The 13,289-nt window shown below is 31.5% G+C and overlaps 1 protein-coding gene across 1 annotated transcript; it reads right to left on the bottom strand.

Annotated features, from left to right (window-relative positions):
• Positions 1 to 3,376: 3,376 nt before the first annotated feature.
• LOC126837569 (uncharacterized) lies at positions 3,377 to 12,960 on the bottom strand (the record flags this gene model as incomplete). The annotated part of the gene is made up of 5 exons (XM_050571503.1): positions 3,377 to 3,413; positions 3,480 to 3,627; positions 3,760 to 3,840; positions 4,263 to 4,541; positions 12,945 to 12,960. Coding segments are annotated over 5 exons (552 nt in total), but the record flags the coding sequence as incomplete, so codon positions are not given.
• Positions 12,961 to 13,289: the final 329 nt, after the last annotated feature.

The following is a 13,289-nucleotide window of genomic DNA, read 5'->3' as shown; positions in this document are numbered from 1 at the left end:
ATCCCATGACCGTGGGAATACTACAATTATTGTTTTCTAAAAACCCAAATAAGTATACAAAAATCGATACGAGAAATTATAAAAAAATGCTAGAACAATCATCAGCTCACTTAACTGTAGATGGTAGTCGGCTTAAAAGAACCGGTTCCAAGTATAATAAGATCATTTCAAAGATATTCCCCTCAGGCAGTGGTCTTTCCATGTCGCTGAATAATAAGAAAACAAATTACGTATATTGGAATCAGCCTGAAGAATTAATTACCAGATTACGTTTATTACATGCAGCGAGAACTGCAGGCAACTCAGGGGTCAATAATGAAATAGTTTCTATTTATGAAGAACTTTATGAGCAGGGTATTATAAAAACGATTCCACACGATGATACCGATAACTACTACTAAAGAAAGTATTGCTTCAGAACTGCATCGACCAGCTCGTAAAAATTTCACTAGGCGGAGAGTTATTTTGAAGGGGAAAGGTGATCTTTTGCAAGCCGATATTGTTGAAATGACCAGTCATTCAGTGAAAAATCGGAAATTCAAATATATTCTTACCGTCATTGACTGTTTTACGAAAAAAGCTTGGTGTTTTCCTCTGAAGACAAAAACTGGAGTCGAAGTCACTGCAGCCATGGAGAAAGTACTCATCCCCCACCCAACAACTCACCTTATGACTGATTCCGGGAAAGAGTTCTATAATAAGCATTTCATGGCTTTGATGAAAAAATACAATGTTAACTTATACTCGACATATTCCGCTCTCAAAGCTAGTATAATTGAGAGATTTAATCGCACAATTAAATCAAAAATGTACAAACAATTTACAGCTCAAGGTTCATATGAATGGGTTTCTATCTTGGATAGCCTCGTAGATACGTATAATAATACAAAACATAGCACTATTAGAATGACACCGAATCAGGCCGAGGCTAACCCGTCTTCGGTTGTAATACATGGTCGTAAGATACCTGAGCAGAAATTTCGCTTTAAAGTTGGCGACAGAGTAAGAATTTCTATGTACAAAACCATCTTTACTAAGGGTTATCTTCCTAGCTGGAGTAGTGAAATTTTCAAAGTAGTAAAAGCTAATCCTACATCTCCTCCTACTTACTACATAGAAGACTATACCGGTAAACCCATAGCAGGTAGTTTCTACAATGAAGAATTAAGCAAAACTCTATATCCTGATGACTATCTGGTGGAAAAGGTCTTACAAAAAAAAGGATCAAAAGTTCTAGTAAAATGGTTAGGATTTGATTCAACACATAACTCATGGATAGATAAAAACGATCTCAAACTATGATGAATTAATTATTCATAATGAAAAATAATTTCAATGATGAAATTAATCGATATTGTTAAAAATCGCATTATATAAAATATATTAAATAATGTATTAGTACATAATGTTCTCACTAGTTGAAAGTCTGTCGACTATATTTTCAAACAGTCATCATTTAGACCAATATGATGCAGTATCGCTCTCACGGTGGACTGACGATGTCTACATCCTATTCCAACGACTCCGGACCCAATTAAATATTAAATATATATGAATGTTTGAACATCGTTTGGATCGATACGAATTGGAGTCAGTACATCGCATGTCGCAGACGCAACCAGATGAACTAGAATGGGTAATTACCAATCGTTGATCTATTTTTACCGGGACGTTCAACCGCATTTGTGCAAAGCGTGTAAGTTTGAAGATGCTGAATGTTTTGTCAGTAAGTCCACATTGCCGTGTTACGGTTTGTATTTGACCGACCTGGATGATGATGTTGAACCGGACAGTCAATCGATGTTCGAAGTGATAAAATATAAGAGACAAGTATGCACAGCTTTGAACGCGCCGTCGAGAAAATCGTATCTGTCACTCGTGCCATGGCGTCCATGTCAGTTGCCGAGCCACATGCTGGGCAAAATTGTATATTCTAAAAAAATAGTCGGGTACGTGTCAATGAAAGCTACCGATTTTAACGATATTTTACATAAAGTTAAAATGACAAAGGATATTTTCTTGTCAACATGTGAAAATTCATACGGTGTAAATTTTAAACCACTGAAAGAATATTCACCGTTTGCCCGGCTGTTCACTGCGTACGATGATGACGACTGGAATATCTTTTTCGTGGACAATACCGGACCGATGTCGTGGAAAAGAAGATATAATACAAACGGACGGGAATATATTTTGGATGCTCTTACATAGTCAAGATGGTAATCATCGATGAGTTAGGATAATTTTAATATTAACACAGTGTATTAGTATAAAATAGTGATTAGTATATCGACAACCATGGACGTGTTTGGTGGTTCATTAGAAGGCAAAAAGAATAAATCAATCGGAAATCTCCAAGTTGGATTGCAGATGCTTCAAAATGAGGTAGACGTACACAATATTCTTTTCCGTACTCATCGAGCGGATATAACAAAATGTAGTGATACAATTACTGATATTCGAACTGCCGTACAAAAAATCGAATCTTACATTCAACTAATGGCAGCAAATATAAAATTTGATTCACCTATTTTAGTATATGATCAATACAGACTACAAACTGAAATAACTATTAGCGTTGAGGACAGGTCAGACGATTTAGTAGATAAGATTCAGGAATAAGAAGAGTTAGTAATATATTGTATTTAATCATGAAAAGTCGTGTTCTGTGTTGCTTGCTTATATAATATAACAACATAATTTATAATACAAGAATGGGTCGCTTGATACTTGATATGCAGTGTGTACTAGGATCTGATGGAAAATATCTAATAAAGGAATTATCGGCTATCGATACCGAGAGCTGTGCAGTCCAACACTGGATATTCAAATACTCAACAACCATGTTTCAAAATGCCAAGTCTCGTTCTATTAATAATTGGTTAGAGCGTCATTTCCATAAAATGAGTCTCACATACGGTGATGTAGAATGCGAGGAAATTGGAAGAATATTAAATTCATTACAAGCTCGAAACATTTACGTGAAGGGGGAACAAAAGAAACAACTTCTTTTGGAATATTTACCTGGTATAACTATTATAAATATGGAATTAATGGGCTGTCCAAGAATAGATGAACTCTATCCTAATGAAGAATTCGCTTGTTGTCTCTTTCATAAAGAACTGAATCCCAAGCTATGTACATTTTACAAAGTTTTTACTTTGAGAAAATGGTTTTTGGAAAATGTGTAAATAATATACTTTTTTAGTTTTTGTAAAAGATAATATTAAAATATTTATATATATATATATATATTGTAGAAAAATAATTGTTTACATTGTAATATATATTATATGATGTATACTTATATAATAAGAAATCTTTTTTATATGTATAAATAATAAATCGAATATTTTTTTTCTTTTAAAAAATTGTTGTTGCATTCTTATAATCCGCCTGCCTCTTGAAGTTCTCTAGAATAATAATAATAATATGAATGAACATTTTTTTTAACTATCATTATTATATATTTTATTTACTTGATTTTATAATGACCAATCGCTAAAGTGTGAATTCTGTCATGAAGTATGATCCTCTTATCATCATTTCGGTTTAGTGCTAATTTCATTGTTTTGATGGTACAAATTTGATGTTTGAATGATCGTATAGATATATTCTCTCTGTATGGAGTATAATCGTAGCGATAGGATGTACTACCCGCTGTATTTAAGTCATGGTGAGCATACTCTACGGTCTTAAGAGCACAATTATGAGCAATCATTTTGGCTTCTGCTTTATTTAAACCGTAAATGTCCAAATCATCATCACTGTCATCATCGAAAAGACATCTTTTAAAGTCGTCAAGAACCATGTGTTTTTGAGTTACATAAGTTCTTATACCTACAAAAGAAAATAATTGTTTTCCATATAACCGGTATTTTATACATAGATATTATACTAATACAACAAGGTCAGAAAATAAAGAAAGTGGTCCTCAAACAGTATACGCACGTGTATACCATAGGTTATGTAACGCATGAAAGTTTTTAATTTTTAATGAGATATTATAAAAAAATGTTGTGAATCTTAACAGCTTTAGTAAACCAAAGCAATCAGCATAGGAATTATTTCGATTAAATCATATATTATTAGAAATCGTTTATATTATATTATTATATTTAAACACTATCATATACTTATCTACCTGTTTTGAAAAACTGACGCCTTAACCCACTAAGCCATTAAGATTCACAAATTGTATAATGTATTTTATACCATTTAAATAGTAAACTTTTTATTTTATTTTTAATAATTTATAATACCTTTAGCTTTTATTTTTTCTTCTGTATTCCATTCTGTTTCCAGAGACTTATAAATGTTTTCTTTGCTGAACCCGTACAATTTTGATCGCAATGCAATTATCTCATGCATCGTAAGACCGGCTAATTCATCAGTGAATGTCCCCGGAACTTTTTTGCGTTCTACTGAGTAACATGGATGATCAGGTGATAAATTTGATGTATCCATCCGATTTAAAAGTTCTGGTTTTTTTCTGACATCTTCATAAAAGTCTTTGGTCTTTATTAAATATATAAGTGAGTCTAAGGGGAACAATTTATCATTTTATTTATAACTAAATACAGCTATTCTTTATTATTATTCATATTTAAAAAAAAAAAGGTACCTGTATCACCATAAATGAATTCAATAGCATCTTTAAAATGCTTGCGCATAACGTTGTAATGGTAATCGTACATCAAAACTTTGCTTAGTTCCAGCACCGCAAAACCTACGTATACTGGCTTACAAAAATTTATTATCTTATTCTCCAAAGAAATAGCTGCAAGGTTATCGTTGTATGTAGTGCATAGGAATATTATCTGCAGCTTTTACATAAAACCCATATGACATTAACTTATGTTCATCGATAATTTTAGTGTTTCCGCCTTTGCTGCCTGAATTATTGGGTTTGATTAATAGAGCTTCAAAATCTGCGTACACGACAAACGGATGTCGAACTGTTTTGCCCCAAGCTTCGAATTTCAAAGTCGAACCTGCTTCGGGCATTACCGGCAAAATGGTTTTATGTTTGTTACATATCTGTCTGTGTTGATCGAGCGCCTCCTGACCTGATAATTTATGGAGTTTCGGACGAGTATCGAATCCTGTGAAACATTTTTTACAAAAAACCATTTTGCTATGGTTTTTCGTTTTTTAGCTATGTATCAACCTCGCGAAATTTGAAATATAGGTGAAGTGACTTAAGCCCGTAGTTTCATCCTCTATGACCAATAAATCAAAATGATCAATTTTTTCCGAATTCGATACACGTAGCGGATAAACATAATGAGCCGGTTTGAATTTAGTATGGCCCGGTTGTTTTTCCAAACCATATACATTTATAGATACCGCAGGATTATCGATCTCGAAGATTTTAATATTTTTAAGAGGTGTTGGATATATAATCCTATTAAAATTATACATTTTCTCTAATTTTTTATAATTTTCCCCAACGTGATTTTTATTTCCCGATGACACGTGCTTAGCTAAAATGGCCCATTTAAAACATTCATTGTCCTTCAAGTTCATAGGATTAATGACCGCCTTTTTTCTTATAATATCTTCGGGTAGATATATATGGGATGATGCCCGTAACGGTGTAAATACATACACTCCCAGAAGTATTCCATCAATTGTTTGAAGGGAATAACCAGAGCCCTTGGCAACATACTCATCTTCTTCTTCGAGGAGCTTTGTAAAGTCATCAAGAACTGCAGCATTCAAATCACTCGCCGAATAAAGCTCTCTAGCAGACGTTTTAAAAGCCCGATTTTCTGTTGTGTTTTCCTGCTGCGGTATACTATAAGTTGCTTCTAGTTTTAAATTGTATTTAATTGGATGAATTGACGCCATTGAACTTAAAAGACTAGATATTTGTGGTTTGCAGTTGTTTAAAAATTCATTATAATCTAATGTATTGTTTATATTTTTTTTATAAAACCATTTAATTTTCCCCTTGAACGATGACTCGATATGAATAAAATTATCCTGACCCGCGGTCGCCGCCATAGACATACGAGCGGTTTTTTTACGTTTATTACACATCGTATTCTCATTATAATAGCCGGGTTCAATCGTAGTATTATTCAACAATTCCCCATCAGCCGTTTTTATTTTTTTAACCGACTGTGTTGTTGGTAGGGGGTCAGACGTACAATCTACACCTGTTAAATATTTACTTATTTATATATATTTATATATATATATATTGTTAAAAACAAGTCTTACCGTTACGAGGGTCAACAGTTTCACTTGGTGTCGTAAAAAGGGTGTCATTAGCCTGCGCGTTTGACGGAATATATGTTATTAAATTCGATTGTTCTTGTTGTTGCTGTCGCTGATTAAAATCTACGATAAAAATACGAAATTACGAATAGAATATTATGTTTTTTATTTTTTTTTTTTTATTTCTACTCACTGTTAAACACTTGTCCTATACCGTCAATAGCGTCATTAAAATCAACCCCATTTTTAGCAAGATCTATAATAGTATAAATTGTTTTTATGTCCATCGATTTTAATGCTTATTTTTAATAACTACTGTTTAAATAAATGTAATATATTTAATGCTTTACTTACGATGTACGGTTCTCACATGACGCAACAAATTTGATTTTTGACTAAAAACTCTATTGCAAGCGTGACAAGGAAATTGAACGTCAGTGTGTTTTATGCCATGTCTGTTTAAATTAGATTTGTTTGCAAACGATTTACCACATTGTATACATGTAAACATGATGACTTTTAGATAGTACAATTAATATAAATTAAAATAACACGGTTGTACAAAAATAATAAAAGTTTTTTTAAAAATATTAAAAACAGCTATGAACGTAAAAGCGTAACATCGACTGACACACGACTAAACCATATTCTTGAATAAAACATTAGTGCGGGGCACTAGTTTTCTTTTCTTTATTTTAGAAAGTTGTTTCTTTTACATATTTTTTTAAAAGTAGGAGGAGAGAATATAGAAGGATAGTTGTTAGAATAATTTCTTAATAAATAAATGGGGTTATCTCTCAATGTAATAAAAATAAATGTTTTATTTTTTTTCATACAATAATTTCTATACAATAAATAGCTATTTACTTATTTAAATACATAATATTTCCCATTGTCTGTAATGTTATCACATACATTATTTATGTTTGTGAAAATACATAAATCACACTTGCAACAGTCATCTACATCTTGCATGGTTTTAGGTGATGAATTAGTTTTAATTTCAAAATCTGCAAGTTGTTCAATCACGTTTTCATCTTCATGCTTAGGAGCCTGTTAATAATAATAATAATAACACTTATAATGATTGTTTAGTTAAAGTATTATATAATAATGTAAAATCTATAATAACCTCTATTTCAGAATGTTTAAGTTCAACCCAAGCGTCAGCAACAGATTTCGCTGCGATTGATATAAGTTGGTTGATATAGTCAGGTTTATCGTTTGAGATTAAGCTAGAAATCGTTTCTTGACTCATTTTTTGTATGTAGCATACCATTTCATCGCTGTGGAAACTGTTTTTTTCTTTCCACTGAGAGTCTAAATATTTTACAAATATTTCGAGTTGTTCTAACACGATAAGACGGGTTACATACGATTTGTGGTAATATACTGCATTAACAACGTGTTGAAGTTCTTGAATTTTCAATAATTCCTCACGACAAAGTAAAATTTTGGAGTATGTATCACTTCTAGCCTGTACAACTAATAAATGCTGCCCACGTGAAACTAATTTTGAAATTATGAAGGATTCATCTGTTAACAGTTTTTTCATAACATTTTTTTGAAACTTTTTTTCGTAGTTTTCTAAAGCGGTTTGCTCAATCGACAAATTGGTCAATATTGTACTCATAGCAGATATTAATCTGCTAAATAAGATTATACCGACTGTCACATAACTTGTAGAAGTCAAAATATGTATTTTAACATTAAATGTCTCCTTCGGGTCTAAGCCGATTTGAATATATTTTCTACTATTATAGTCAATTGTAAACACCGTACAGTCTATTAACTCATGTGGCGGACGTAACGTACTATATTTTCTTTTTTTGTAAGTTAATTCATTTTTTTTTATTAAACCGGTCATTTTAAAATACTGAAATGTTGAACCGAAATAACACACAACGAACAGCACAGCACTCTATTAGACACTAAATATCATGAGCTACGGAATTTCCACTTAACCGTATCGAACAAGTTTTTTAGTACCCCACCATATGTAAATTATTAGAAAATAAAAAACATTCTTGTCGAGAAAGTTTGTTTAACCGATGCATATGTATTTTTATTTTTTATAATAACACAAGATTTAGCCTTGACCTCTCCTGTACCTAAAGATTTTAGTAAAAGAGTGGGGGATATATAACTTTTCTTTTAGAACATCATACTACAGTTAGTTGAAACGGTTTAATACGTTTTTCAAGTTCTACAAGAACAGACGACTTTATTTATTTACTCCGTACATAACAAAAAATAAGGTAATAATATATCTTCTTATAAAATATAAAAATATTTATATTACATATATATATATATATATACATATATATTTGTTTTTAGCATGGCTAGTTTCGCCAATTTACTCAAGTCAAAAGTTGAAGAGTCCGAAAAAACATATGCCAAATCAATCAGTATAGGCGAGCTGGAAGTGAACGCCAAATATCAGATAGAAAATGTCAAATTAATCGCCAGTAAATTCGGACCTAACTTCACGGTAGTACGCATGACGATAAAAAAAGATGGTCTAACATATGGAGTTTTTCTACCACAATCGTTCAAACTCACGGAACAGGAATGCGCCGAGTTTGAAAACAAAACAGGTCCGGTGTTTTTAATTTTTAGAGGCCGTAGACAGAATAAGTCATTCATTATAGACTTTGAGACATAATTTTTTTTTAACAGTGTGAAAACAAAATATCTAAAAAAATAATAAAACGTTTATACTATCTTATTTTTTGTGCTAATATTTGAAAATAAATACTTATAAAAACTATAAATTAATATGATTCTTGGAATCTTATGTTTTTTATGTTGATAACTTATTACTGTTAATACAATAATAATAATATTATAATGTTGAACCATAATATAAAATAAGTGTATTGAAATATTTTTAAACCTGTAAAACAAATGTATGTTTCTTTCTCATATTCATTTATTTGTAATAGTTTACGAGTTTTTGACAATAATATATTATTTTCTTTTTCTAAATGAGTGATTATGTTTTGTTTGTAATAATTTAAAAGAAAACTGGTTTACCTCACAGCGTATCAATAACATTATATTATCCAAGTTGTTATTTAGTCTCTGAGTTTTTACGACCGTTAAGTGGTGTGATTTTTATCACACACACACACACACATACACATATACACAGACACGCATGAATGCATACATGCTGTGTTTTCAAGTTACGTATGGTTTAAACACATATATGGTAATTAATATTAGGCTATGAGTAAAAACAAAATGTTACAGTATTTTTTCTTTGTACAGAATATATTTAAGAAAAATATAATACATAAACAGAAATACTATCAATTATAATAATAATAATATAATAAACAATAACAATAATAATAATGCTGTTAACAATAATATGGTATATTTACATTTGTATATATAAAGAAAATCTACACCGGGGGTGCATGACATTGAAATCTAGACACCTAATATTGGATATGATTCAGAAATTGGAATAAAATAATTAAAATAAGCCCTGACTATTTCCGATTTTAGGATCAAGTCAGGGTTTGCGGCACGTATCAAATTAATATCTGTTAAGTTTACCCAGACCTCCAGTCTGGCTCCGCAAACTTCACATTTTTTAAAGTTTGTTAAGTCCAATATTAAGTGTCCTGGTTGGAAAGTTTGTTTCCATGTGACAACCCTTTCAAGATCCCCCTCCGAAGTGATAGCTCCATAACTGCAAATAGAAGCGTTTATGTCGCAAACATAGTACTTTCTTCTCGTGGTCCTCCCTTCTAAATTTATACTGCGAACAGTCCCACATTTGTAATTACTTAAGATAAAATTGGTGCCCCACATCTCCAAACATAATAATATTTCCCGAATTGAGAAACACCAAAAATTTGCCCGAACCATTCCCCCAAAAGATATTGGTGTTCTCGGAAGATTTAATAGGGATTCTACCGATTTATATTGGAAGTATCTATAGTATAATTTTGGGTGCTCACAAGCGATTTCCCTGAAGTTATCAACGTTGTACGCCCCGGCATAAATTCTCTCCATATTTCTGTAGCTGTTAGCCAAACCTGGGAATGACATTCGCCAACGTAGATCGCCCATTGCACTACTATCCTCTAAAGACCATTCGTCCAAGTAAGTTTCCTCTTCTCTCGAACATGGAAGTATGTTGGACGGGTGGATCGGTGTATAATCAGCGGTGTATTCACCAAATACGCGGATTTCCACTATATTTAAAAACAGATATAATTAAATAACTAATATTAATCAGAAAATAGCGATAAAGTTTTATAAGTTTCATTGAAAAAAAATAAAATTACGTACGTTCTGATTCGCTTTCATCTTGAGAATCTAACGCTGAAGACGAACTATCAGTAGATTCTTGTTCTTGTGCTTCTTCTTCTTCTTCTTCATCTTCACTATCGTCAAATATATCACGCATATACCCCTCATTATCCATGACTCCTTCCGGCTCGCCAAATTGTTCAATAAATGTCTCCCGATCAGTTTGTTTGACTTCGATGTCCAATAACTCGTACTCGCCTGCAGTAGTTTTGTTAATAAAATAATTTGGCTGCATCTTTGAATTTGTAGATTTGAACTGCTAACAGAATTCAATAAACTTGATATAAATAAACTTGTGGGGGTGAAAGAATAGAAGGTGTTAAACACTTACTTTTTTAAAAGTATTATTGTCGTTGACTTGCCGGGGTACGTCAGTTAAAGAGGTCTTGAGGGGTACTGTCGCGTTATACGTGCATTGATCGTTCGTTTGAAAATCCATAAAAACCATAATATGTTCTAGGGTGTGGGTAGTTTTAAGAACTGGTTAATAATACTTGTTTTATATACACTTATAGCGACATACAAGAATAATACAGTAAACACGGTAAGAGGGTTCGTTAACCTAACACGTATGTGATAGGGTTATAGATGTTAATTTAAATACTATACACTAAAAAAAAAAAAAAAATATATATATATATGATCTTTTCCACAAGATATTATAGAATAATTTACAATTGTATATATAGGTAAACAGGACCACTTTCCACAAGATTACAACAACATTCAGGATCATTCATTATTATACAGTCGTTTACACGACGGGTGTAGGGTATCTATATAATACCTATGTACCTATTACCCCTATGGGTAATAACTGTATTATATTACTTTACCTGACAATCGGAGTAGAACGGGGATTTGTTTTTTTTCCTATATGTTTGGTGTAGATGCTCTGTCGGTCGCCGGGTAACGTTATATTATATTATAATATTAACGTTATTATATTATATTATTCTTAACTTTTTTTCGTATGTGGATGATCTTTATCGGAGCTCGACTTTCCATCAAACGATATGACAATTTGCATTACTATTTCACCATCACCATCGCCGTCAATTACAGCAAGTTGACGGGGATGCATTATATAGATCACATATTTTTAAAAAATAAAACTATTATGTGAGACCGGTAAAACTTTCACTCGACATAGAGTTTCGATTACTTTTACTTTTTCACGAGACCAATAGCGGCTGGGGGAACCACTGAGGACTAGCTATAGGACCGGGGGGAGGAGACGAGTGATAGTGAGGACTACGGAGGACTAGATATAGACCGGGAGAGGTAGAGGGGAAGTGAAAGTGAGGACTTTAATGTATTTTCAACGAACCATTATACTCTACTTATGAGTTCCAACTACTGGCAAATTTTCAACCCAAAAGTTTTAAAATTACGGCTAAAAACCCCGAAAAACAAAAAAACTTGTACCTTCCCCCCCTAGGGGGGTGGGAAATGGGTATAGTTTAAATTTGACATAATTGACGTGTGCGGGCATACCAAATAATTATTTCTTATACATTTCAACTCGATCCGACTATTTTTCTCGAAATTATAGCCAGTAAAAGTTCACTAGGCAAAATTTGTGATTTATAGAGTTGCTATTCGAAGGAATTGGTCTAGTATTATAAACGTTACAGTGTATACAGCGAAAAAAAAGCCCACATCAGAGTAAAACCTTCTCGCTTTGCATCGAAGCTAAAACCTCCACTGCTCCACATTGTTCAAAAGATATTCTTTTATGTGAATTTCCTGGTATTAACATTGAATCATCTCTTGTATGTAGTACTTATTAGGCCACACTTAAAAACTAAAAATGTTTACACATAACTATTGTGAGTAATTTCCACGGCTCACTCGGTTTTTTTTATGATAATAAAAGAATTGAGAACTTCTAGGATATACCGGCCGATTCTTTACACCAGTTTTCTCTTAAAATTGTTAAAATTTAGTTAAGTTTTTAATTTTAAAACCATTTTTTAATATTCAAATTTTTATATTTGCAGTATTTTTTTAGAGCTTTATCGACATTTGAAACTTAAATGGCAACACAAACATTTCATTAACTTTTTAAATTGAGAATAATGTACTACAAATTTAGGATAAGAGTTGATTAATCTTAAGAACTTAAGAACTTTAAAATGATTATTCAAAATTGATTATCAAACAATGTTTTTAGTAAATTATTCTTAATTTAAAATATTAATTAAACACTTATATAGTTAACTAAATAAATATATAGTTTTAAAGGTCGATAAAGCTCTAAAAAATTTTAAAAAAAAAATAAGATAAAAATTTAAACATTGTTTAATATTGTGTTAAAAAATGTTTTCAAAAATAAAAACTTAAAAATTACAATTATTTTGAGAGTAAACTAATACAGTGCTCACCCGATAAAATAATAAATACATTTTCCTACAATATACCTATATAGTTATAAGGAATTAGTGTAAAATAATATTTTATAAAATAAAACACAATTTTTTTCATAAAATGTATGGGTTGGAAATTAGTCTTAGAAGATAAGTCTAACATATACGAATACGGCACTCAAAAAAGAAAAAGTAACACATATGTTATTTAAAAACATATTATATACTTATTTATATGCTGGCAAATACTCTTAATATAGGTACATATGTATTAAAAACGGCTTGTTTATATCGTAACTGTTATTATTGATGTTAATATTACATTTGTATCGCCGCACCATTTCAGTGTAAAACAACATATTT

Source organism: Adelges cooleyi, unplaced genomic scaffold, assembly GCF_023614345.1.
Source record: "Adelges cooleyi isolate 19-005CV unplaced genomic scaffold, UGA_ACOO_1.1 ACOO_flye_CR_arks_rails_tigmint_CR_PRNA_251, whole genome shotgun sequence".
Lineage (NCBI taxonomy): Eukaryota > Metazoa > Arthropoda > Insecta > Hemiptera > Adelgidae > Adelges > Adelges cooleyi.
This window is presented reverse-complemented; position numbering and strand designations above follow the sequence as displayed.